Source organism: Acanthopagrus latus, chromosome 19, assembly GCF_904848185.1.
Source record: "Acanthopagrus latus isolate v.2019 chromosome 19, fAcaLat1.1, whole genome shotgun sequence".
Taxonomy (NCBI): Eukaryota; Metazoa; Chordata; class Actinopteri; order Spariformes; family Sparidae; genus Acanthopagrus; species Acanthopagrus latus.
This window is the reverse complement of record NC_051057.1, coordinates 14,673,761-14,701,729: the sequence shown is the minus strand read 5'-3', so window position 1 is coordinate 14,701,729 and position 27,969 is coordinate 14,673,761. Positions and strand designations below refer to the sequence as shown.

Below are 27,969 nucleotides of genomic sequence, written 5' to 3'. Positions count from 1 at the left end.
GAGTGCAGACTTGGAGCTGCCACATAAATATATCCCGAAATTGAAAGGATGCACCAAACTCCAGTCAAATTTCATAAGCTTTTATTTACATGCAATAGTGCTCCAGCATGTGCAGCCACAGAACAGCCACACTTTATAAAAAAGGGGAGTGTAGATTCAGGATCTCCTTCATTTTTGATTGTGGATGTCTCTGGCAAAGACTAATACTTATGCACCAACCTGTGAGGGAGGAATAATACTGGCACACCTGTCACAGCGCCCTCACCCGGCAGTCATTTGGTAACCAGCGATGAGTAAACACAGAAGTGGTTGCAGTATAAAGTTCAGCTTATCCATGACTGAGTTTAAGATAGTTTTTTTCCAGAATCTCTCCCATTCAGTGATTTTTAAAAAAATAACAAAATCAAAAAAAAAATAAATAACTATACAATATATAATCTCTTGTACACTACTGGAACAGAATGATTTATGTTGCATACACTTGTTAATAGTTTGTTAATGATGAGCAATGCGTAATACATTTGTGTTACTGCTATACAAGAAGACAGGTGGCTGTATTTTGAAAACACAACAAAGCAACAGAACTAAACAGAAATGAAGCACCTCATAATTACAGCATCAGACTGGTTTGAATGGTCCCTTTGTTTCTGTTGTACATAAAGCTAAGTACCTAAGGTCCAGACATTTAAGGATGGAGGAGGATATCTGTGAGGAATGACTAGACATGAAGTGCTGAACTGAGAGGAATCCCCTGCAGATTTAAAAATGCCCCCTGGCTGATCTTCTTCACGTGAGGGATAATGTCTCAATCCTCCTCAGGAAATGCAGACAGCATCACAACTTGGTTCTCCCTTTCTCCGTGGCGTAGCGAGCAGGGGGAGGTATGAATAAAAGAGTCTTTTTTTTGTTCAATATGAAAATAACCTTATATACAGTATAATCAGACACTTATGTACAAAAGCATAAATATATAAATATCTGTGATACAAAAATAAATATTTTCTCTGGTTTTCTTCTTGTTCAACAGTCTCTCATGCATCTGTTGTGTTGGCTGTCCCTTCGTCCCCGGGGGATGCTTCATTCGGGAGGATGTTCACTTCCTGTATCGTCGTGTCTTGGGACTGCGGCGTCGTGGCTGCCGACGACGAGGTGGTGAAAATCCCTTCGTCTTCTAGAGAGAGAAGGGGAAAGGACGTCGACTCTGCAGGAAGAAGCAGGGAGAGAGAACTGGTCAGAAAACACAATTGCACTTAATGTTAATTGTACAACTTTCGAATTTGAACAAATAGGGGGCAACATTATCACTGGAGTAACCGCTAACTGCTGTCAACTGTAGCCGCTGTTAGCCAGTTAGCTAAGTTAACTCAGTTATTTATCCTTCTCTTGCTTGTGAGAAGCAACCGTTTTTGCACAACATCAGTTGCCTTTGACATTTAATAATCTTCTATCTTCAGTCTTTGAGTCTGTGAGATTTGATTGAAAGCTCAAAAAAAAAAAAAAAAAAAAAAAGCCAGTCAGTTAGGAAACGATCAGGTGACGTACTGTGAGTGATGCCATCCTCCGCTCTGTCTCCTCCACAGTCGTTGCTCTCACCTCTCAGCTCCTGAGAACTGAGGTGCTGGTGGGAAGAGTCGAGGAGCTGAAGAGTGGAGTCATCAGCAGGACAGCAACTCTGTTCAGGATGATCTGAATCACTAAGGAAGACAAGGAAAAAAAGGTTTGTATTAGGGCTGGAATTCATAATTGTCTCTAGTGATAGTCAGAGAAAATGTGAGGACAGAATGAACAATGACCTGCACATTTTTCCACAGACCAAGGTGACATTATTTACATGTTGGGTTTATTGTATTTTTAACCTTCAGGTCTATGCTGAGTACATTTGCGATGATTAATCAGTCAGCAATTAATTAATATATAAATTATTAACTGTTAGTTGCAGCCCTAGTTCTAAAACGCGAGTGACCTACACTCAATACTGTGCTCGAACGCATCCTGTGCAGATACGGACGAAACACTGTAGCTGCCTCGAATACGCGGTTTTCCATATGTGGGGAAGTTTGACACCAATAGTCACACTAACACAATGGTTGGGATGATTCTTAAAATAAAAAGAAGATAACTTGATTTTGCTCTCATGGTACATCACAGCACATACTGTACATGACATTTACATGTAAACGTACCTGGTGGAGTAGTGGTAAACAGGCAAATGTCCATTTGACATTGTCTGTGGTAACAACGTGTCACACTCCATGTCACAGTCCACCTCATCCTGCAAAACACAGGCACGTATTACAGCATACATTCAAAAGTATTTCATAGCATGGGCAGATTATCAACAACCTGTATGGAATGTGTCTTTACCTGCTGCAGCCCCGGCAGGCAGTGTGTGTTGTGGTGAGGCTTGCCATTTGGAGTGTATTCTCCGTTAGCAGGGTAGACGCCATGCGGAGCCGCCATGTGGCCGTCCAGCGGGCAGTGGCCAACCAGGGCAAGTCCCTGAAGGGGCACCATGGTGTACTGGCATGAAGACACGGGGGCGGCGACAGCAGGGAAACACAAGTCGGATGTTTGCTCTGAAATAAGCACGAAAAACGAATTAATGAAATGCACAGGAAAATCCTTTTAATGGCTGCAATGAGTTAAAGGAGACTGGTCTTTTTTTCTTTCAGTGTTTTATAGGTTCTTGTGCTCGTCTCCTTTAAGGAACTGAGAGGAGCACTCACTCTGTTTGGCCCAGGCCCTCCAAAGGCAGAAGGGGATGAAGGCAACAATGATGAAGACAAAGGCTCCTAGGACGATACCAACTATGAGGTAGGGGAGGTCGCCAGGTCGAGGTATGAGTCCGCCGGGGTGTTCGAAGCCGTGGTCTGGCGTCTCTGATGGGATCGGCCGCTGGCTATTTGGACGAGCTGAGGAAACAAAATAATCGTTAGATCTCGGACTCACCTACGTCAGCCTGAAAGTGTGAGTGTCGGTATAGGCGAGGGAGCAAAATGACCTCACCTTTTGTTTCACGGATCACTACGTTGCCAAATTCACTCTCTCCCTTCTCGTTGAAGCTCTGCATCTTGATGTCGTAGGCGGTCTCAGGCTGGAGGTCAGTGATTGAGTGCCAGTATCTGTCTCCCTCCACCACATCCTTCTTGTAGTCACTGTCATTATCGCTGTCTGACGGCCGGTAGAAGATGTAGAAACCGTAGATGGGCGTGTTGTTTACAGGAGTGTACTGTTGAGAGGGAGATAAATCATGTCACAATGAACAAAACACTTATTTTAGCAGACAAAAACACATTAATTTTTGTACTTCCAGCCACTCACCGTCCATTTGAGAATGATGGTCGTCTCATTGATGGCTTCGTTGTACGTGATGTAGGGTCCGTCGACAGGGCGCTCGTGGGGTCTCCCACCCACCACTGTGTACGCCTTCGAAGGAGCACTGGGCGGACTGGAACCAATTACATTCACCGCCACAACGCGAAACTTATAGGACGTTCCTACAGGGAGAAGAATAACCATCAGTAATCTGTCTCTGGAGGCAGCACGCCGCCAAGGGATGAAGCTGTGTTGACTAATGATGTTTGTTTTCACATTACTTTATGTCTTCCGTTTAAGAACAAATGCCATGTTGATTGCGTTCCGGTTATGGTTTTGACTGATGGCAGCAATTACTGAACTGACTGTAACAACACTCATTACGCTGATGAATTTACAGGCCGTGGGAGTATAATTATGGCAGGACATCATCATTATAATTATACGGTATATCCTCCTTCTCCCCCACCCCCCGACCCTAACTTCTATGAATAAGAACAACACTGTTTGAGTGCGTGTGAAGATGGCCGACCTTTCTCCAGTCCCGTGATCTCCACAGAGAGCCGCGAGGGGGGGATGTTTTCCACCGCTGTCACCCAGTCCTCTCCGGCCTTCTTCACCTTCTTGTACTCCACCCGAAACGACTGGATGGGGAAGCCGCGGTTACCCCGCGGAATCCAAGTCACGTATGCCGACGTTTCCGTTGCTGTGGAGACTGTGGGCTTGTCAGGGGCTTCGGGAGCTGCAGAGGAAGGACAGTGGTGTCAGATCAAGGACAGGAAAAGACATAAACTCGCAAACAACATTGTAATTATAAGAAACAAAACACATTGCATTCAGCACTTACTGAGAGCTCATCCTTCAGAGACAGAGACGAAAGAGAGATTGAGAAATGTTAGTCAAAAGGAGAATGGTTAGTTCTGGTTCTTTCGTAAAACAGTGTAGCAGAAGTCAATTATTGTTAGTGTAGTTAATAGGATTTTGCATGTGCGGGATTCGAGGGATACTTACGAGAGAGGCTCGGGGAAGGGACAGCAGGCGTTTTCGGTGGGTCGATTTGCCCTTTACGTCCTGAAGACAGAAAACACAAACGGTCAGATTTTAGATTAAGGAACTGCTTTAAGAGCCATGTACATATGTGATTAATTTCTTTTCTGCATGACAAACAACATTTGAACTGGAAAAAGACAAGCGACAACCTCTCGGGTTGGAAAATGATGCTGATGTGGAAAAGCCACTGCAGTTGCTCTGATGGCTACGTGAGGCTCAATCCCCATAGACCCCCATATGAAAATGCTTAAGTTTACAGCAGAGGTACAAAAAATATATATATATATTTTTTTTTTAAATACATTTTCAGCTTTTGGACTAAATCCTATTTTTAAATTATGAAGATGTGAGATGAAAAGTTAAAGGATTACCAACATGATTAATTCATGACCAGCACTGGCATCAACATGTTTAAAATGCTCCATGTCTGCTCTGACAGTGTTGTACCTTTGCCAGTTCTGAAGGTCATCATAGCAGGTTGTCCCAGACCGGCACAGTTTTTGGCAGCCATCTCCACCTCGTACAGGCTGTCTGGCTGCAGCTTGGCCAGAGTCAGCTTGTGGAGGGAGCCCGAGATACTGCTGGACGTCCACTCTGCTAGAGGGTCTCCCACCTGAGTGATATGGAGACAGACGGGTGAGCTGCTGATAACGAAGTGTACTTTTTGAGATAACATACTGTTTAAGTGTGAAGTGACTGCGGTACCTTTCTGTATTTGACCATGTACTCCAGCACAGGGACTCCTCGCTCATGCCGCGGCCTCCAGGTGAGTTCATAGTAGTCAGCCTTGCCCGTGCGTGGCTGGCTGGAGATGATGGGGGCGTCTGCAGGCAGGATCTGTCCCGGCAGCTCGGAGCAGTCGAGAGGCAACATGGCGCCCGAGGCCCCAGGCCTGACAGGAGGCTGCTCTCTCAGCACCTTGTCTGGGCTGAGCGGCCGATAGATTGAGGGCAGCTTCCCTCTGGAAGAGATCCCTAAAAAAAGAAAAAGACATCATAAAATCTAACGACTGAACAAAAAGAGTCGGATCTGTGACAGACAATTGACGGACTATCTGACTCACCGGTTGAGACTGTGATGAGGCGAGCGGAGGCCTGTGAGCTGCCCACTCCGTTCTCAGCCATGCACTGGTACAGTCCGTCGTCCTGAGGGCCCACATTGGAGACGCGCAGCACCTTCGAGGTCAGGCGGTGGCGAGGAGACGGGGCCAGGGGACGGGCGTTGTGAAGCCACATCACTGAGGGAGTGGGTTTACCGCGGGCCTGGCAGATGAAGCGCACCGTCTCTCCATACGCGGCCTCCTGCTGCTGTAGCTCCACCGTCACCTGAGGAGGCTCTGCAGGAGACAGACTCAAAGTCAGGAGGCTAGTTCCAAATTCCATCATTTTTAAGATAGGGTAAATTGCAGCTGTTTTGTATTAGGCTTCCAATAATCCAATAATCACCCGATTAATCCATGATGACAATAATCTTAGTAAAAAGGGGCAGTATGTAGTTTGAGACGAAACGCCAGCTCAGAATTTTAATATTTTACAAATATTAAACCACAAGTGCCCGCGCACTACTTGAAGCTAAAAAGGTGGCAGGGTCCGCCAAATATATTGTTTATTCAGTCATGAAAAAACAAAGAGTTTGTTCAGTTTGTTCAGCTGCTGGGACCAGTGAATCCATTGCTCGATAAAAGCACACATGGATTATTAAATATGTTTAAACTCGAACAATTTCAAATGTGTCTGAGTAAAATCACAATCATGCAGTGTGTGTGTGTGTGTGTGTGTGTGTGTGTGTAAGGTCTGTATGACAGGAGGATAGAGCCAGGCAGGCAGGGCCACGCCAGCTAGTTGATGGTTGGCTGCTTGTGAATCAGGGAAAGACAGAGCTCATTACAGCAGCTCTCTGGCTTTAATTAGAGCCAGCTGCAGAGAGACGAGCCCACAACACACACACACACACACACACACACACACACACACGCACACACAGAAAATCACTGTAAAAACAGTCATCCATAACCTAGACACATTCAATGAACTCCTGCTGAAGAATAGAGCGCTCTGTCTCCACAGAGTCTTTCTTACACAGCACCTCCTGGGCTTACATGCCTGCAACACGCTCACACACAGACCCCCGTTCTCTCCGCCGCCAAACAGGAGTCAGACTAATTATTAAATCCACGACACGGACAAAACTCCACTCATAAAAATCTGCATTCAAGAACAACACACGGCACGCTCAAGCAACTTTTCCTTTACTCACCAAACACTTGGACGTCATACAGCACCGTGGCAGAGCTGGCCGAGCCCATGCCGTTATCCGCCCGGCAAACGTAAGTGCCGGAGTCGGCCTCGCCCACAGCGTCGATCAGCAGGTTGCTGAGCAGGAAGCGAGTGTGGTTATGCGAGCGCAGGTCCTGCCCGTCTTTGGCCCATATGACCTGCGGCGTGGGGATGCCACTGGCCACGCACTCCAACACCAGCCGCTGGCCTTTGGTCACCATGATGGAGCGGGACGCCGGCGGGTAAATGATGCGAGCGGCTTCTGAGGTCGAGCCTGGAAAAAAAGACGAGGAGGGTCAGTGTGATGTGAAAAAAGCCTGTGCCTGTTTCCCACACGTCTCAGTTGCCTTCAAATTGCTTGTATATGTGTTGTGGTTGAAATTTCAACCAGAACACAAAAGGGACATAAAGCATTTGCAGAATCATGAACTGTGCACGTCATCACCTGAGTAAATGTCTCTTGGCAAGACAGGACAATAAAAGTCACACTGAGCTTCAGAGCCCTTCACATGTACGCCACATGTGGCCACAGTAACTGTTACAAGCTCTCAAATAATGTCTTCTCTGATGTAATTACTTAATGGCCGACACATTCCCCCCCTGAATTCAGTCGGATTATGACTCACGGCGTATGCGCAGGCGGTCGGCGGAGATGGACGTCTTGACCTCCTGAGTGACGGGGTTGTAGGCGGCGCACTTGTACGGCCCCTCGTCGTCCTGCGTGGCGTTGGCTATCTGCAGGTTCCCTGACGGCATGATGAGGTAGTTCCCTGCAGGAAGAAGAAACCAACAGGTGTCAGAGCGTGCCAAACTGATCGGACCTGCGCACTTCGGACCAGCTTCTGTGAAAGATGTCGCTTTCGATGGACCGAAGATAAAGACTTGAAAGGTTTTGTTTATCACCTGGTCGGACAGCATGTGTAGTGAAATACAGGGTGTTAGAGCCTTGAGGCTGCACGACAAAGAGAAATTTAATTCTTCGTCATCTAAGTCGGATGAAAATTTGGATTGGATACTGCAGGTAGGATGGAAGTTTCTTTGGTTGGGGAAAAGTGATTTTACTTGTGACTTGTATTGCCTAAACTAAGGACTCTAATTGACTTGACGATGAAAAAATGACCTGGATATACATGAGACCAATTGACTTGAGTCACGAATCTGCTTGTATTAATTAACTGTAAAATGTACGTAGACTTGTCACTAATCCATTGTGCAAATATTCACGTTGGTGAGAAGGATTCAGTGTGGTAGGGAAGCAATGAGATGAGATCAGGTTTTGCACTCTTATTTTCATACTTTTAAGTAAAACCAAGAGCAACAGCAGGTAAACCAAGTCCACGCTGTGAACCACACGCGTAATCTGAGCGCTGTGTGCCATTCCAGACCATCGGTGCACCGTCAGCAGGGACCACTAGGTGGCGCCCCAGAATCTGAGCCAGACCCGGTGGATGCATGTCAGTGTGGTATTTCATTTCCTCAGAGATAAGCTGCAGATATCAGTACCTACAGCTCCCAGGCATCATCAGCATACCAGCCACAAACCACTGGAGCTTTTCTTCTCTTCCAGGCAACTTAGAAGTAAATGGTTTCAAAAATAAACAACTGCATTCCCATGTTTCAACATTCTCCAGATAATACCCTTATCAACGGTTTTATGATGAGGCAGATAGATGGATTATAGCATTCCGGTAAATTACGAAGATAGCCCGAGAAGAGAGGGAAGCAGATTATGTGAGAGGCTAATGGGGTGAAGCAGCTCGGTTACCTTTGGATGTTTCCAGCCACTCCTGCTTGACGCTGTACCGGACCTGGGCCTTGGGCTGGCTTTCCGGGAGGTGACACTCAATAACAGCCGTGTTGCCTTCGTCGACCTCGATCTCCTGCTGGTCGTCGGGCTCAAAGTCCCGCAGCTCTGCAAAACACAGGCGAGGGGGTGGGAAAAAGTCAGCGCTGTGACACAGTTCACTATTCTTTCATCGTGTTAATGCACAGTGTAAATCAACATGTTTACAGTCAGAAGAACCGCAATCATCTGAGCAATGACAGCCTGTATAATAACTGTGCTGTTGCCATATTGGGTGTCTCTTGTATCGGGCCTCAGCCACATTCCCACAACGTCTTTAATGCGCCCTCTCTTTGAAAAGAGAAACCTCCTCTGCATCCATTTAATAATTTCTCTCCCCACAGCTTGCCTTAACACGATCTGACTTAAGTCACAGGAATTTTATTTAAAAAAAAAAAAAAAAACTCTGGCTAATTTTCTCTGTTTTACTCATTTCATGTCACCTTGGATAAGCCAAGAGCCCTTAAAGTGGTGTCTGTAACATTCGAGTAGGTGTCAGTAATCCTTTCAAACATTATACTGGGACTGGGGCCGGTTCAGATTCTGTGGGAAACAGGGGGAGTGGGATTACTGGGGCCATGTGCTGCTGCGACTGTGTCCCGCAGACACACAGTCTGCACAGGACAGACACTCATGTGACCTCTGACCTCCTAAACCCCACCCCCCTCCTCCCGCCTGAGCGGCCCAGAGGCCTGGCCATGGGGTCAAAGGTGAGAGGTGTCCGTCCTATAGAGTTTCAAAGAAAGATATCCAGTTTGGGTTTGGGAGGAAACGGCAAAACGTTGCTCTTAAGGGGCTGGGGGGAAAAAAAGAAAAACCCACAAAAATCTAAGCAGGGGGTGTGGGGGGGATGCTGCCATTTTATAGATTTGAAGCAGAGTGGAAGAAAAAGAGGGAGGAAAAACAGCTGTAGAAATGTGTCATGAAGGAGTCCAGGAGTGAAATGAAAGATAAATAAAACGTCTCGGGGAACGTAATTAAAAAGTCTACCGGCCTTTGTTGATTTATTCTTAACAAACATCCATTCTTTCCAGAGGTGCTATAACGGGTGTGTTTTTCTTGGACCGGCTGCTCCTCTCTGGCAGAAGACCGATTCGCCGCTGGTATACGGTCAGCTGATGATCTTTGTATACGGCTCTAATTCAATAAGTGAAGTTTATCTGCTGATAGGGACGTCCCTGTGATCCACTCAGGGTGCTGAACAAACACCTTCACCGCAGGCTGCTGATTTTATTCACCATGTGTGTTTGAGTTGCCCTCCCTCTGTCTGCGTCTGGGGGGAGCTTTTAACGGGAGAAATGGGGTATATCACAAACACAACTCCATCGCTGACTCCGTTTTCAGGTCTTATTCTGAAAGATGAGAATCCCAGCCAGGACGTGTGTGCGTGTGTGTGTGTGTTGGGGGGGCGGCCTTAAAGAGAGACCGTGTGGCGCTCCATTTGCTAAATCAATCAGGTGCTGTTTTTACAGCCACTCCCACCTTCTCCCAAATTCCTCCAGTTACACCTTTTAACCCCCCCCCCCCACCACTCCACCGCCCCGCATTCTTCACAGGAAGAACCCCGCATGGGTGCCTCTCAGGTGTGTGTGCGTGCATGTGAGCGCGTGCGTGTGTTCATCCTGCAGGGATGGAGGATTGATGGTATTCATAAAGTGGAGCGGACCTCCCGCACCAGCAGGGCTGCTTGGCAAGGCAGACTTGAAATATTTCAAGAGAGACAGTGCATTCATCATCTTTATGTGTAGCAGTAGGAGGCCTGCATGTGCGTGTGTGCGTGTCTGAATTATAACATGTTTGTGCAACGTGCTGTGCGTTCACGTTGCGCAGATACACGCAGAAAGAAAAAAAAACGGGGAGGGTGATTGTCTGCACAAGAATTCAAGCGAGCGAGGAGCTTTTAACTTATGCCAAAATAGCGCAGATTCATTAGAGTCGGATAGCGAGGAGGGTCTGGAATCAACCTATCCCGATCACAAAAAACATGTGCGTACAACTAAGAGGGCTCACATGGAAAGGCAGGCACGTACACACTCCCCATGGAGCAATTCCTTAGGCGGTTTCGGGGTGGCCGAGCTGAGACCGTTATTAAATTAGAGAAGTTTTTCAAGGAAGGAGGCGGGGTGAGCGAGTCTGGCTCCACATGTAGTTATCTCAACGCGATTCATCCACTATTTGAAGGCATCAATAACCTTTACCGCTTTGTACACGGGAGGGGAAAAAAAAAACAGCAAGGTGAAGATGACAATTGAGGAGGGAAAGTGAAAGATAATGAAAGGAGGGGGAAGAGGAGAGAAAGTGACGGGGTGAGGAGAGAAAAATGTGCATGGGAAGAGAAGTGTGTGTGTGTGTGTGTGTGTGTGTGTGTGTGTGTGTGTGTGTGAGGGCTTCAGGGAGACAGAATGTGACATCACGTCTCATCTTGTGCGAGGATCTTGTCTCGACTGGCCTGAAACACCTCCAGTTTCTGCAGCTATGGCAGCCTCATACATCACTATGTGTAAAACAATACAGTTAACAGCTGCCTTTTTTGTGTGTTCAAGTGAGGCATACACCCATATCCTCTGTCCACACACACACACACACACACTTATCCCCTCCACCCTGCCCTCTAACCAATTACGGGGCCATAATTTCTGGCGAGCCCTGCTGTCGGGCCCTGTGGAGAGGAATGTGCTGTTGTGGGGAGCAGAGGGGCCGCTGGAAGCAGGGGGCCCCCGCGCTGAGTCCAGGTCCCTCCTTCCCCTTCTCCTGACCGGCCCCTGGCCCCTGGGTCCCCTCCATTCCTCCGACTCAGGTTACACAGCTTCAGGCCCCCCCTCAGTCCCATGATGCATATCAAATATAACACCACGCACTCCACTAAAAATGTCAGCAGTGAGAATAATTCACTTTAGCTCCGTTCATATCAAGACGACGCCGCATACGAGCAGCTAGCATCTAACAACACAGAGCTGCCATCACTAATCATTGATGAGCCACAGTTTGTCGCCATGATGAGAATTACAGCTGAACTCAGAGCAGTGGAAAAGTACGTGGTTTACAGAGTCGTGTTGGTGAGCATTTTAGGCAAACAAATCCCGCCTCTTCACTGTTTTTGTTCTACTAGAAGAACATTAAGTCACAGTCGCTCTTTGGGTACTCTCACAAACCAAAAAGAGGCTGAAAAAGGGGCCCGTGTGTTGGTGTTTATTTGTCTCAGCTGTGTGTGTGGGTGGCTACTCACTGGCAGCGGTGACGTTCGCGGGCACACTGGCCAGGGCTCCAGCGCCGGTGCTGGCCACACACTGGTATCTGCCCAGAGTAAGGTTGGACAGCGCGGGGATGTACAGGCTGTTGGGCCCCAGGACTACACCCAGATCTCCGTCCAAGAACTCCCGGCCGTTGAGGCGCCAGCTGATGTTGGCGGAGGCGGGCCGGGCGCTGCAGCGCAGGTTCACGCTGCCTCCCAGCTTCTGCACCACGGACATGGGCTCCTCAGTAAACACTGGCACCTCGTCTGGAGAAAAGATTGGACACGGCAATCAGCACATGAAGACATTTATCACTGATTACATGTCAAACAGTGTGGCCAGATGGGTTCCCTTTGACATGCCTACAATTAATTAGGCCTGCAGTTAACAATTTGTTTCATAATAGTTTTTTCTTAGAGCGTTTTGTCTGTCTTTGTATAAAGATAGCCAAAACTGTACATCTTAGAGTACAAAGTGTTGTCATTAAATGTCTCGTTTCACAGGCCAGTCCAACAACATACCAGAAAGTCAGTCACAATTACTGAAACAGTTTAATACAGGGCTGCCCACACTGGTCCACAGTAAGCTCCACTTTGGCCTCACAGATGAGTCCAATGTGTCTTGCAAGTGATCTTAAAATACGTAGGATACGTGACGGGCAGAGTGACTCGGCCCTGAAAGTCTGTCAAGTCAGGGGACTTCTGATCCTTGGTCCTAGGACCAGCACATTGCATCTTAAAAAAAGAACTGGCCACCTTTTAAATTAATACTCCAAACAAATAGGGGGCAGCATATCGCCTCAGTAATCGCTAACTGCTGCCGACATTAGCTAGTTAGCTCAGCTAGCTCAGCAAGCAGTCCAGACTGGGAGCTTCAATGTTCTTGTGTGCAGGACTGGGCCAGAGCTAGAAGGCTAGCATGCTAACTTCAGTAGATATCTCTGCAACACACTGCAAACGCACATTTGACATAGCATAAAAAAAAAAAATGCCTTCATCTACTTTTGATGATGTTGGTTCATTCATGGATTTAATACTTTTTTTTTTTTTTTAAATTTCCAGTCCACCATTAAGTTTCAGATTGGTCCTCCGAAAGGAAGCAGTTGTCTCAATTTTCTCTCAATCAGCTCAATTAATGTGCTAATAGTTGCGGCTCTCCATACAATACTTCTTTTCAGTTTACTCGTACCCCTCATGCAAACTACAGCACTTCTTCAGTTCATTTCAAATAAACTGCTGTTCCTGCTGCCAGACACGTACAACACCTCCCTTTCTCTGAGCTCAGCCAGGGTATTTTGTCCTTGGCAGGACTTACCCTGCACCAGGTGTTCTGGAAAAACTCATGTAAAGGCATTCATAAAGTGAGCAGAGATCGAGTCAGTCGAGTGCATTTGGAGATGGAAACTTTTTTTAATTTCATTTCAGCAGATTGTTTCTCAGAGATCCAAAGCTGTCTCAGTGTGGGTACTCACCAGTGACGGAGGCGCCGCTCTGCAGGCAGCATAGCAGCACTGCACCCAGAGCGAACAACACTGGAGCCCTTCTCTTTTTCATCCACGGAGTCCAGTCTCGCTTTCCAGACATCTTCCATACACTACCCCCTGTAACACACACAGAGGAAGGTCAGAGGGTCATTTACAGACTTGGTTAGCTGGAAACAAACAGCACAAGCTGCAAAAATTAAAAAAAAAAAAAAAATTAAAAAATACAAAGCTGCCAAAATTCAACTTGGAAACATACATCATCCTTCCAAACAGTCAATTTGGATTCAAACACACACACACACACAAACATGCAGCCATTAATGAAACACAACCCAGGCGCGGCGGCGCACTCTGCGCTACCCTCAGCAGCCAAACTCCAGACACAAATAAAGCCTTTCTTTTCTGTCAGCCCCCATCTCACCGCTGACCCCATCTCCTCCGCCTGCACCCGCACCCATCCAGCCTGTGTTCATCAAAGGGGCGCCCTCATTCTGCGGGCCGTAACCCGACCCCTCCACCTTCCCGCTCAGGTGTAACCGATACAGGTAGAGGGTCCAGGAGGAGGAAGGAGGGGAAAACACACAGGCTGCATTCAGGAGTCGGGACAAAGAACAACTAATGAGAGGCAGGACGGGGAGGAGGGGGGACGGGTGGGCGAAATGTATATCACAGCAGCGAGGCGTGTGCGCGAGTTGGAGGAGAGGAAGGGTCTTTTATTCGTCGGCGCAGTACGTATTGGGAGGAAAATGGAGAAGACGACGGTAATGGTCAGTCTATTAACAGTTAATGCAGAGAGGGGAGCTTTCCTCTCTCCCTTGTCGCCTGCTGCCAAGTTTCCCGAATTCTTTCCTGTCAGGTTAAACTAACAACTTCCCGTCAGGATGAGGAGGGTGGTCCTGCAAAACTGAATCTCTATTACTCCCCCCTCTCGCTCTCCCCCCCTCCGTCTCTCATATACATGCATGTCACCGAAACATATTCAAGGGCACAAACTGTCCTGCGACGTTACAGTAAAAATGGAAGCGCACAACTTTCTCATACATATTTGTCCCGTTCTTATTATGGCAAGGGGATGATTAATGAAGCTCAGAGACTCGGGACTACACACACACACACACACACACACACACACACACACACACACACACACACATCCAGGGCCAAAGCAGGACAGTAAGAGAATGGAAACTCTTACAGTGCACCTTCATCATCTAATGGCAGCAGTGAAAATGTTTAGCCGCCTGGCACGTTTATTGAAAATGAGCAAAGCAGCAGCCTGACGGAAAAACAGCTGTTAACTGCGCCAACTGTCACACCAGGCCGAGCATTACTCCGCCACATTTTAATTGCTTATTATGAATGTGTGTAAACAGTTTGAGATTGTTAATTCTCACGACATGAGCAGCTATGGGGGGAGTACTCCCAAACCTGCACAGAAACATGTGAAACTGTAATGATTTACTGAGTTCATTCACTTAAAAAATATGATGCAATTTTTATTTTTTTTTCTTTGCAGCTTTTTATATTTTCTCTTAAAGATGTATTAAAATCACGATGATGTGACATTTGTTGTGGTCTGTACCACACACCTGCATCACATATGGAGCAACATCATTTATGTGGCGTTATGTGTCTGACTAAATAAATGCAACGCCAGTTTTCACTCTATTTTAGCTCCATTTTTGGTCTCCACCATCTACTGAGGGAAAAACCTGGCATTTTTTAGGCTAAGTGCTCCATCTGCTCTCTAGTCCTGAACAAGTTGCATATTGTTCATTTCTCAGAGGATCATTTATGAATCTTGATGGACAAACAAAATCAGGTGTATGTAGGTGGCTGGTATCTATGAGTGAGTACAATTTGATGTGGAAAAGGGGACTGTTGGGCCTTGGTTAAGGTATTCGCTCTACTAGGTGCCATTCTAGCCACGTCATCTTGTTGCAAACTCTTCCTCTGACTTGGTGTAATGGTTTTCTGACCAGAATTTGCATTTTACTTATTCAGGTCATTACAAATATAATAATATTTCAGATTGGACTTTACGTCAGATGCAACAAGCAATTTGATGATGTCGTGATGGACATTTTCACAATGTTTACTATGAAAAAACAGCCCGGAGCTGCAGCTCCACATGCATGTGCTGTTTCATTTACCCTCTCAGGAGTAGCCCATCAGTAGTGGGCTCACTCAGTAAACAAACAGCAAGCTACTGTGGAACCAGGAGCGAGCAAAGCTGAACGCCTGTGGCTTCTGTGGCCGGTCGCTGTATGGACACAACCCGGGACAGCTGCCCATAAAAGACACATACATCTGTATCGAGCACCTGTCCCAGCTGTGAGGGCCACTGACCGTAAACCACACCATCACTCTGCCAACTGGACACACAGCAGGACACACTGGCCCCCTTACCTGTCTGATATCTCCCTTTCACACACAAATACAAGCAGCGAGACACGAACGGAGTTTTGCTCTAATCGCGGAATGAGAAGGCCCCTCGTATATCATCACTCCCTAAAAACAGCCTCACTCCTCCGAGCCTGTCTTTCTGTCTGATTCATTAGTCAGCAGGGTCCTGTGTTTGCTTAGCGGATACCCTGCCTCCAGATGAAAAGTTGGCCTGACATCTATGTCCAACTTTTTCCATCCATCCTTCCCAGAGAAGTCACAGACAGAGAGAGGCAGAGGAGCCTCCTACGCATCAGTGAGATTGATAAAAAACAGAGCACGCACACAGACAGCTCCCCTAAATCAAGAACTGAGAGTGTGTGTGTGTGTGTGTGTGTGTGTGTGTGTGTGTGTTAATGTGTGCCTGTGGCTGTTTTGCTTCAGCGTTAGCAGTGAGGAACAAACGCTGCGTGGCAACACTCTGTGGGAGCAGCTTTGTGGTATTAAAACATACTTCAGTGACAGCGAAGTGAGGAGAACTGTGTGAACTGCGCAAATCTGCCAGATCCAGCGCACAAGTATGATTACAGGAGTGTAAAGCTATTTCTGTAATCATGTTGAGAAGCTGACACTGGCTACTGTGAGACCTGGCTTACTTGAGAGTCGACTCCCAAGTGACTCTTGGGAGCAAATCTTGCATACATCCTAATGACTTGGTTATATCCTGAGACCAAAGGAAATACAGCAGGCAGCTGCAGGTAGGGCTCTGTGTACAACTTCCATAAATGTTACTGTCACAGCCCTGTTTGAGCTCATCAAATGTATCACACTGTAGAGATAGCACATGTAAAAAAAAAACAAAAAACATACAAAACCCCACATTTCATGGTACAGTAGCTATTTAGAAAACCTGATCTGGAATCAGCTGATCAATCTAAGACTGTAACTAAACTGAATTCAGTCTGTACCAGCACTGTATGCAGGTCAGGACTTCATTTGTCAAAAGAATTACTGAGCATCGTTTTTTGTTTTTTTTAATTCTAAATCAAAGTTTACAGATTGTGGTATGGTGACAACCTTAGTTTGGTTTACTTGCTCCTCAGTCACATTCTTAATAATTTCTATCCTTGTTCCACCCATTTTAAAAAAACAGCATTCCTATTCTTTAATCCTTGTCAAGATGCTTTGACATCTCACATTTTAGGGATTATAAAAGAGTTTACTTTTGCTATTGGCACAGCCAGACTGATAAATAGGTTGGTCGGTCGCCCATCAAAGATTTATCTGTATTGACGTACATGTTGTTCAAACTCAATATCAAAATGCAAAATCCACCATGTTTGTCAAATTTCTAGTTGAATATTATCTCATTGCACTCAATTGACATCACAATTACATAAAAAAGTAATCTTTCAGTCAGATATAGGAACAATTCTCTCGTTTTGTTGACATTCTAACTTAGTCCTAGTTATTTTTGAAGGGACATTTCTTCAAATGCAAAAAACAGACCTTGTTACGACAATCAGACAGTGGCGACATTAAATGCCGTTTCTTTGTCGGTGTCGTTGTAAAAACCCTGTTAAGTGTTTGGTTTTAATTGTGACAGTCAATGATTCCAATGTGTACCATGCAATGTGGATCACAGTTTGTACATTTGGGAAGACGGGAGAGGCCCTATTGTCGTGGTTCATGGTATTGGAAGCTATCCAGGGGGAAAAAAAAAAATACAAAATGTCTGAAGTGTGTGTCACTTAAAAAAAGTAAACATTCAAAGACTTAAAAGCAGCTTCACTTGTACTTTGTTAAGACTTGTGACGCGACTTGGACCTGCCCTCCAAGTCTTAGGACGTGACTTGGATCCAACTCTGAAGACAGATGTATGTGTGTGTGTGCCCATGTTTGGTGTATATATATATCGTGCAGGGGGGACTCGGCGGAGAGCAGCAGAGCGTTCCAGGTCGCGGTGGTGTTGGTGTGTGCAGGCATGCATCATGAGTGTAGGTATGCGAGTGCCTTATATGTCGTTGTGGGAGAGAGTCACTTGACAGAAGTTCATTGTGAGCGTGCTAAGTAAAGACACCGGGGCCCCTGTTCTCCCGGGCCACTGCCAGTCCCATTGTCCCACTGCCTCCGTGGATAAATTCATTTTGACAACCCTGCTAATTGGATAAAACCAGACTGGAGCCTCCTCCCTGAGCGCTCACATTCCATCTGCTTTCTGGCATGAAGAGGACACACAGGAGGGGAGGAGGTGGTGGAGGGGTGGCAGGGTAGTAACTCCTTCTGAGGAGCTGAGCTGTTGAATATTTATCACCTCCCCAAACTCCCCTCTTGCCCTCCCTCCTCCCCCAGTTTTACGTCTTTTTACACCCAGCGGCAACCCCCCCCTCTCCTCCTCCCTCGAGGTTCTCCAAACACCACAAAGCCCCCCCTTTAGATAAACACATGCGGTGTCAAGTGTGAGGAGTGCTGGGGGTTCAACTGCCCCGCTCGGGCCCGCGGCCCACAATGCCATGCCGCATAGCTGCCATGCGGGAGGCCGGTTGCCCCTCGCAACGCTAACAGGCAGAACGCACCTTAATAGAGTGGAGAGTCATTGTAAAGCAGTGAGCCGGTGCACGGACAAAGACCCCGCGGACCCCTGGAGAAAGGGGAGACGCTACTCTGAAGGGCCCGGGGAAGAGCTGATGGGCCCTGCTCAATGACCAAAGAGAGGGTGGGGGGGGCGGGCTCAATGACCAAGAGGTTTGAGTGGAGAGTTTGGGGATGCGAGAAGACGAAGGCAAAGGAGGAGGGGGGGGTTCAATGCCTTTATGGATTGATGTGAGATGGGTGGAGGGGGTTTATGGAGGCAGGGGGTGGGAAGGGGGGGTGTTTGACTGGGAAAGCAGAACGGCTACTCAAATTAATAGAGAGGATGTCAACTGGCGGGCGAGCAGGAGGAGAGAGCAGGGCCTCGTCAATGAGAGGGTGTGTTTGAGAGAGCGCGTGTGAGAGCGTCGCTGAATGTCCCAACATATTCCCCCCCCCTCACTCCGTCAATGTGTTTGCTGGTCTCTCTCCCGTTTGGCTCGGAAGGAGGATGAGGAGGGTCCGGAGGGTCGCTTAACAAAACCAGCAGCAACACACCCGGTTCACCATCTGAGCATCGCACAGGGAGAGAGCAACAAGATGGCAACGAGGGGAGGGCAGGGAGTCATAGACGGGGCTGTAATAATCTCTTACATTGTTTATTAATTTGACTTGATCTTGTGGCCTTAATTAACGGGTGGTTTAAAGAGCAGTTTGGTCTATAACATATCAGGAAATAGTCCTTTTAAAAAGAGGACTCAAAGCTATTAATCAATTATCAAACCGGTTTGGAATTACTACAGTATAATGGTGAGCCACAGGTGATGCCTTCAAATTCTTTCTTTTTGTGGTCAAACCAAAAGTCCAAAAACTAGAAGACATTCAATGTGGGGCTGCAATTAATAATCATTTTCATGATCAATTAACAATTGACAAATAACAATTTTTGATTGATTAAAGGGGCACTATGTAGTTTTGGGAAAGACATTCAGAAAGGTGATGTTTATAACACTGATAAGATAACAATATTAACTCAGAAATATGTCTTATTTCCAAATGAAAAAAGGAAAGTAATGGGATAAGGAAAGTAAGGTCCCCAGAACACTGTTTGTAGGTGGCAGGGCCCGCCACATATAAACAAAGTAAAGTAAGTATGAAACTGATTTCCTGTCAGCTCGTCCAGTCACAATAATGAAGACTGTTTGTTTATTTAGCATGAAAATCAAACTGGTGAAGACGTGTCTTCTTTTTAAGGCACTCTTATCAGATTTACTGTCTTTTGACCAATCGACTTTCAGCTCCAATTGTGAGACAAAAGCAGAATAGCAGCAAATGCTCACACTTGAGAAGCTAAAGTCACCCACTGTTTTGCCTGATAAATTGTGTCAACAAGTCATCGTTTAGATTAATTCTGTCGGCCACCTCTGTCTGTTATCACTACACAAATGTATGCAATTGGTATTTAACTGCTATGGTTATCAATATGTTATTGCTTGTTATTGACTTTTACAACAAAAGACAGATTCTTGCAGTACAGCGAATCTTTCATGTGTTAACAATAAGCAGTGTAGTGATTTGTGCATCTAGCTGATGATATATGTGGTGTCGTGGTGAGATCACACTGCTGGATGCGATCTCGTTCAAAGTGCCGTGGATAATGCAATCTTAAAGTGGAGAACCTCCGAACTTCTTTGTTGTAACTCCCTTAGGCAAAAACTTGGCAGAGAACGGATCTTTAAATATATTCCCATCTATCTCTCGGCTTTTCTCGGACACAAGGGAACCTTCTGGAGTCTTATCTTGGCATGAAAACTCGGCCCAACAGGTGGAGCGGGGCCCGGTCCAAATCCTCCACTCGAGACATCACTCGTTCTCATGCCATAAACTTACACATCAAAAGCATCTAAGCATCCCTAACGAGGCTGAGAATTCACCCCCTCCTCCTTCATAACACACACACACACACACGCACACACATATGCACACGCTTCACAAAGTATTAACGAGCTATATGCCCGTCCAACCCCTGCTTTTGCCCCCCGAACCGACACTAACGAGCTACAGAGCGTCTCAAGGATTAACGAGAGGGATCTGGACAGGCCCGACATGTCGAGGAGGGGGGTGTTCTAATCAATTAGGCACCGAAGCATTTGCATAATTTAGATAACGAAGCTGAATTAACCACGGAGAGCTAATTACTGCACCGTGGCGAACACACCCACCCACATTCCTCCGCCTGGTGTGGGATGCCAGCGTGCCCACTGGGGCCATGGGAACAGGATTGGATCATCACTGGTGCTGGAGGAGTCTCAGCCAGAGGGATGGAGCACACAGGGGTGTAGGTGGCATTAGCCAACCACATCACAGGGACGGAAGGGAGGAAGGATAGACTGATGGACGGATGTAGAGAAAGAGGCAGAGAGATGCAAAGATGGGTGGATGAGAGGAAAGAAGGTGCAATGAATGGATGGAAAAGGGGGGATTGAGGGATGATGGAAGGAAGAAAAGTAGAAATGAGGTAAAGATGGATGGAGGGAAGGAAAAGAAGGATGAAAGAAAGAAAGAAAGAAAGAAAGAAAGAAAGAAAGAAAGAAAGAAAGAAAGAAAGAGATTAGACAGGAGGAAAGAAAGAAATATATATGGATGATGAAGGAAGGAAGGAAGTAGGGAAGATAAATGGATGAATGATTTGTGGATGATCATGGATGGAAGAATAGAGGGAGGGAAGGAAGACACACAAAAAGCAGGAAAGCAAGAAAGCAGACAAGAAAGAAAGAGGTGGATGGATTGAGAATAAAATATGGATGATGTTAGAGGGAAGGAATGGTGACTGGGTGGACAAATGAACAGAGGATGGATAATCAGAGGGAAAGAAAGGAGGACGGATGGACAGAAGGAATGGTAAAAACAAAGGATAGCTAGAGAACCAACTTCCCTCTTTAACCACAATCAAACTCTGAACAAACATGTTCATGAATCAACTATCTAATTATAATATAGAGAGTGTGTGTGTGTGTCTGTGTGTGTCTTTTAACTCTGTAATGATCATTTATGAACACACACACACACACAATCATCAGACAGTACTGAGAAAGCTACATATATCCAGTGTATTTCACAGTACTCATCACACAAAACACACTCGTGCATGCAGTTACATATTTCACTCACCCACAGCCATTCTTTCCCTGCACACACACAGTGACACACACACACACACACACACACACACACACACACACACTACTGATGACACATAAGCAAGCAATCACACAAACTCCTATTACATGGTAAAAGTATACTCACAGAGGCACATAAATATGTCGACCTCGGGAAGTTTTTCCAACACCAAATGTCAACACGCGAGACAAAGAAGAAGAAGAAGAAGAAAGAAAAAAAACGGGCTACCACTTATACCCGGCCTGAGAGATAAACTACAAGCGCGACACGGGATTCATGCATGCTAATATAGACTTTCATAGCTGTACAGATACGCAGGCTGCCTCCTTGTGTGTTCCTGCATCGTGGGGAGGAGGGAGGGAAGGAGGGGAGGAGGGAAGGAGGGGAGGAGGGACGTGAAGGGGGCGAAAGGGGCCCCCCAACTCCCTTTGGCAGCTCATGCATCAGAGTGAATGGAACCAATTATAAATCAAGAGCAATTTCTCCCCATTATTCAGCAGGAACCAGGAGGGAAAAATGAGAGGGAGAGGGAGAGAGAGGAGAGACTGACCCAACAACTCTCAGTGGGAGACGAAGGAAGGAAGAGAAAAAGCAGAGGGGGTGAAATACTATATGAAAAACAGATACGAGGACGCATTAGGAAAGTGAGATAAGGCAGTAAGAGAGATGAGGGAATGGAGACAGAAAGTTACAGGAAAAACACATACAGGGGAAGGAATCTGAAGAAGAAAAAAAAAACGGAGAGGAGGCAGGAAATTAAAGCAGAGAGCGAGGGAGCGGGGACGGCTGAGGTGGTGCAACCCCGACTTCGGCGGCCTGCTCGGCGGCTAAAGAGCGAAAGCTGCCGGGCCTGAAAAGAGTTCCTCAGGAGGAGAAACAGCTGGAGGAGGCTTTCAAAGAGCGCCCTCGCCAGTGTCAGAAGCTGGGTTAGTGTGTACCATTTGTCCTGCCAGTCACAGCTCACAGATGTGCAGCGAGATATAAAGTAAAAACCTCACACACACACGCAATTTTGGCAGAAGACAGAAATGCGTTGTCGACGGAAAATTCCAGTTGTGATAACCTCGGGGGCCCAATAACTTAACTAATCTGGTGCCCAGTGATTTATTCTGTTGAATCATGTCTTCTCCTGCCAGTTTGACATTCTTCGATGATGAGTTTTTTCTCTCTGGGGCAACACTTTTAAATCTGATTATTGGTTAAAGCCCTGGAACGAGACCCAGATTCCTTTAACGTGTTTTTTTTTTTTTTTTGGTCTTTCTTTTATTGTTTCGTTCACACATACTCGAGACAGGGGATAACGAAACGCGGTTAATGCGGGGGAGGTTCGTTTCGTGCGGGGCTCTTCGGAAAAAAAAAGTTACCGAAACGTGTGTGACTGAGACGGCCCCCGGTCTGAGTGCAATCTTGTGCCTGTGTGTGAATGATCTATTAGAGCGTCTGGGTTGCTTTTGGCTCGTAATAACACCCCCTAATCTTTGTCCAAATATCTGCTTTGCACACACAGGGCTATTTGTCTACACACACACAGCTTTCTCCTTTACCGGAGTCTGGAGTTGATCAATGATCTAACAGCACTCGCACCAGCCTCACAATGCGTGTGTTTGTGTTTGCTCGGGCGTGTGTGTGTCTGTGTGTAAGAGAGAGAGAGTGAGTATGGGTAACTTCATTATCCAATCAAGGGCTTCTTGACTTTGACTTTAAGTAGTGGAACAAATCAACTCAGCTGGTTTAAAGGCTTTGAGTAATCCTCATTAGGCGGCTGAGACAACAAATGAACGCATGGTTTTCTTCATGATATGGATACAAAACCTTTAAAAAGGCACACTTTGTAGTTTTGGGGGAGGAAACTGCAATCAGGAGAGAAAGTTCAACTTGTGTGACTTGTGTTTTAAGGCCTGAACAAACTCCCTTCGTTTTCATGACTGAATAAACAACATACTTGTGTTTATTCAGTTATAGAAACAAATTGATATGTCCGAGTTTGTATTATTACCTCTTTGAATTTGTTCACATTCAAATTTGGTGTTTCACTATCTTTTCCAACACTACGGAGTGCTCCTTTAAGTAACATGAAAGCACTTTCACAGGAAAAGACTTTCGCAATGACTTTGTGTCTCCTGTCTCTTCCTTCCTCAATAATCTCTCTCTGTTTGAGCCTGTTTAATTAGCCTCTCCAACTCTCTGTCAGAACTTTCTCCTTCACTATTCTCCCTCTTTTTTTTTCTTCCTTCCATTCCTTCTACGCTCCCCCTCTCTGGCTGACAGGGAGGATCAGGGGGAAGAGAGGTATGCAACCCCAGGGGAGGGGCCTGGAGCTCGGCCACCTGCCGGTCCAGGTGTCCCTCCATGGTTATCCGATGTCTTGACTGGACACAGAAACCCTCCCGGGGGCACGGGGCCCGAGTCCTGAGCCTCCAATCTGTCAGCGCTGGACGACTAATGCGCCGCATGTCAACAGGCCAATAACGTCCAGCTCCGGGAAATGAGGAAGCCTTATTTGGCGATGAGTGTGTTCCCTGCTAGTTCATGAAAAGCACATCAACTTGGGAAAAAAGTCTCTCTGATATGATAAAGAGTTAACACCTTCTTCTTTCTGCCACAGCAACCACGCAGGTGAGACCAGTTGAGGACCAATGTATACACACACACACACACACACACACACACACACACACGTGCAGTAAAGGCCCACAGATTGAGCCTGCAGGCTGTTATGGCTGCATGAGTGTACCCGCTGTCATAGAGATGAAAGCATGCCCTCAGGAGGGATTTTTTTTCTTCCTTTGTCAATTAACACCAATGTTACACCCACTACAATAACAACGCGCCGCAGCAGCAGAAACTCAAGGAACTTTGGCTCACAAACACAAGCTCGAATCAGACCCGACGGAACCGTCTGTAATCTCAAAATGCATCTCCAGATCCATCTGCATCTCAACACTTTGATTTCCGTCCAGGCTGCGAGAGTCAGACATTTTAAATCCCTTCCATCCACCACTTACATCATAGTTCAATATGGCACCGAGACACGAGCGAGAAACTGTTGGCTGCGCACCTAAATCCACACGGTTCCTTCTCTTCACAAGCTAGGAACAGGAACGAGAACTTAGGCTCCTATAGAGCTGCTGAAAAACTATCCACCATCTTTTAAGGCAAATGGTGGAAAACTGCCGGTACACGTCTGCTTGGCAGGTAACCAAGATCAATCAAATATAATTTCGAGTTCCAGCTGCTAACCAAAAGACAATAAAGTCTGTTTCCTGCCCTGAAACTGGAGGTCTCTCTCGCCGATACAGGTATGCACATTTTCAGTCCCCGGCGTCAGCACGGTGTAGGGTTTTAGAGGACGCTTCAAAAGGTCTCTACTTCCAGGCGATAGCTGTTGTTTCGGCCTGAATGACTTTCATTCATCACGATGTCCTGTGTAGAAAGAAATCATAAATTATGATACTCCTACAGGGACTTGAATCGCACTCGAGGTATTGAAAAATAGACTGAAGTCCACAGTGGAGGGCTGCAGCTCACGGTTACTTTCATTTTCTCAGGGTCTAACGACGTCTCCAGCTCTCAGAGCTTGAGGTGACATGTTCGGGGTCACGTTGTCTGGAGTCTTAATGAAGACGTGGTGGTCGAGACATGTTGGCTGCTTTTAAAAAGGAGCGCTGTGCAGTTTTAGGGAAGATATTCTGATCAGAAAAAGGATCTTCATTGACTGATTTTCAGACCTAATCCAACTTTTTGTTTTCATGAGTGAACAGAGAAATTGACCTTTTGTGTGATATCTGGCGGACCCTGCCAGCCGTCCCGCTTCAGACAGCTTGTTTGTTCAGTTCAGGAAAGGATACACATTTCTGAGTTTGATTTATTACCTCATTAATACTGTAAATATTAATATTCTGAGACTGAGTTTCTCCTCCAAAACTACACAGTGCCCCTTCAACGGTTGCCCTGTTATTGGTCCAGCAACTTTTTTCCTATTTCCTTTCCCATTTTGATGCCTGTTCTTGTTTGGATGGACTGGGTGGAGAGATATTCAAGTTACGACCCACAAAGAGAGTGATTTGAGAAACTAGATGTTTTGGCACCTTTTGTCTGTATTGTTGTGCTTCTGCATTAACGGAAAACTAGTTTTACATCCAGGCGGTAACTGTTGTTTTGAATATGGACTTCACCCTGAGAGCGTTCAGTCTCACATCCTGAATATACATATATATATTAAAAAACATGATCATAAACCCTCCTAAAAGGATTTAAACTGCGTCTGGGTCTACTTTACCATAGTCTTCACTGTGGGGCTCCACATACTAGTTTGAAAACTTACATAAGATGGAAACATTTGCGTAATAGATGGATTATGAGCGCCTATAATTGTGTCTCTCAGGCACCGCATAAGCAATCAAAAGGGGCCCAACAGTGTGAGAAACAGGCAGATAATCAGACTGGAATCAATTAGTCCCAACTTTGATCCACCCGACTGCCAGCGATGATCAACAACAACAACAAACCCAGCGACCAAACAACAAGAGCCCTCTTCTTTTTTTACTGCGACCAATTAATTCCCCTCATAAGCCGTGCGCCTAATTGGAGGAGGAGGCCGGGGCCCATTCGTTTCGACTTTTAATCCAAGTGACACTGATTCAGCGCGAACAATCGGGCCCTCTTGTCTGATGCCATGTCTGTCACCGAATCGCGGAGGTTGTCCTCCGTGCGAAGCGGGGGCCAAATGTAATCCAAAACAACAAAACGACACCTGGGGGGCTGGAAACTTGAGCCCCTGCGGCTGTTCCTGCGGGGCACTCCTCCGTGTCCGTGCGCCCCTCCTCCCTCCCTCCACCCCACAACGGTGAGTGACACCCCGGCCAACACTCATTAGCAGCCCAGGGGGATTAAGACAAACATTTTCTCATTAAAATCGAACCTTGAATGAGGGGATGATATCGGGGAGAGAGCCTCCTGACAGGGGGAAGGCAGGATGCCGCATTCCTGAGCGAGCGGAGCAGCTGTCAGTTTATTGGAGGCTTTAATTGGGTTATTCTGACACCAGACTTTGGTTGCAGGGGTGAAGGAGGGAGGGAGAGGGGGGCAGGTATAGAAATGACCTCAGGTGGAATTGTTATGATTTCCTAAAGAAACGTCAGAAAGAAACGTACGCATGCCACTTTGCGCACAAACGTAGAGAAAATAAAGGATTAAATGTAAAAAAAAATAAAAGAAAGAAAGAAAACAAACAAACAATTTTGAACATCTTCATGAACGTGCATGAGGCTTTTCTGAGCATTTCCTTCACTTTGGTCGCTCTGCTGTCTCTCTGATGTTCCCCAGCCTGCCGCTACATCGCAGCGCTCCCCGGTGATAATATGGGGGGAAATCTGGCACAGCTCACCATGTCTGTTTTCTGTTACCCTATGGGAGCGACTATAGGCTGCGGCCTTCAGGACGCGCACGCGTTTCCCCTCAAAAAAAAACACGCGTAAATCCAAAAACACAACCGTGAAGCCGTGCAACGTGTCACAGCACCCTCGCCCCCCGCTCATATTCGCGTATCTGGCTGGAAAAGTCGGCGGAAACGCGCTTAAAATGAAAGAAAACGTCGGAGAATACGGACGCGGAGCTCATCCAATCACAACAGGCTAAGTCCGGAGGACAACTTAACGCTTTTTTTCGTTAAAAAAGTTGCGGAGAAACGGAGCGCCAAAGCGCACGCATCCGTCCAAACACGGGAGACGTGTGTGTTCAAGAAAAGTTTGTGTGAATCAATCAGCGGAAGAAAACAAAACAAAACAAAACAAATGCGGCTATCAAAGTAGTCCCCCAGCACTGAACTCGTCATCTAACAACCAAAATCACCAACTTTTCCAGGACATAAAGCGGCACAGAGGAAGGCAGAGGCTTCGGTTTGGCTGCAAACACGCACCGAAAGTGTCACATTTGTGTTTAACTTCGCAAAAACATGTTGATAGGAAGCGTAACACCGCACAATCGTGGACCGCATGAAGGGATCAAACTTACCCGAGCTGCTGGATTTGGTGCACACACCTCGCTTCAAACCGACCGATCCTCTCCTCGCCTCTCTCCTCTGGGTGAGTTTTAGTCCGCAAGAAAACACAACTTTTTACTTCTCTTTTCCCTCTAAAGCCTCGCCGCTTTGGTAATTTACTGCGATGCCACCGACATTTTCTTCGGCTCCCCAAGTTCTCACATTGAAAGGCCGTTTTTGGATGACTGAGCTCTCAAACAATTCTCCCTTTTGCGACGTCTTTTCGGGTCCTCCCACTTCCCAAGCAGGAGGAGGGATCTGAACAATGGGGACTGGCTCCCAAAATCCCAGAGCGGAGCACTGCAGCGCCGTTTCTCCAGACTACAGGGCCCTGCGCGGGACACATGAGGACTTTCCAGAGGCCGTGCGTAAAACTAGAAACCTGAATCAACATTTATTGAGTGAACAAAAGTGCGTGTGTGATCAGAAAAACTCCCTGAAACGCGATTTCTGCACAGCTACGGTGTCCTGGAAGAGAGAAGCGCGCCCCCTCCCCCTCCTCCTGCTCTGTTCCCCCTGATTTGGTATGCGTTGGTCCCCACAGAGTTTGTATTGACCCCCGTCCATTGAGGCCTGCAGGCCCTTCAGTGCAG

The 27,969-nt window shown here is 46.6% G+C and overlaps 1 protein-coding gene across 1 annotated transcript; it reads right to left on the bottom strand.

The window, feature by feature from the left end:
• Positions 1 to 64: 64 nt before the first annotated feature.
• On the bottom strand, positions 65 to 27,648 carry boc (BOC cell adhesion associated, oncogene regulated). The gene is made up of 18 exons (XM_037079484.1): positions 27,349 to 27,648; positions 13,189 to 13,317; positions 11,711 to 11,983; positions 8,407 to 8,553; positions 7,268 to 7,411; positions 6,622 to 6,915; positions 5,429 to 5,701; positions 5,071 to 5,339; positions 4,813 to 4,978; positions 4,327 to 4,386; positions 3,848 to 4,057; positions 3,322 to 3,497; positions 3,007 to 3,229; positions 2,727 to 2,912; positions 2,365 to 2,576; positions 2,184 to 2,272; positions 1,543 to 1,694; positions 65 to 1,201 (listed from the first exon to the last, which is right to left on the bottom strand). Exons 2-18 carry the CDS (start codon positions 13,298 to 13,300, stop codon positions 1,032 to 1,034), a joined length of 3,156 nt encoding a protein of 1,051 aa, XP_036935379.1. The 5' UTR covers positions 13,301 to 13,317; positions 27,349 to 27,648; the 3' UTR covers positions 65 to 1,031.
• Positions 27,649 to 27,969: the final 321 nt, after the last annotated feature.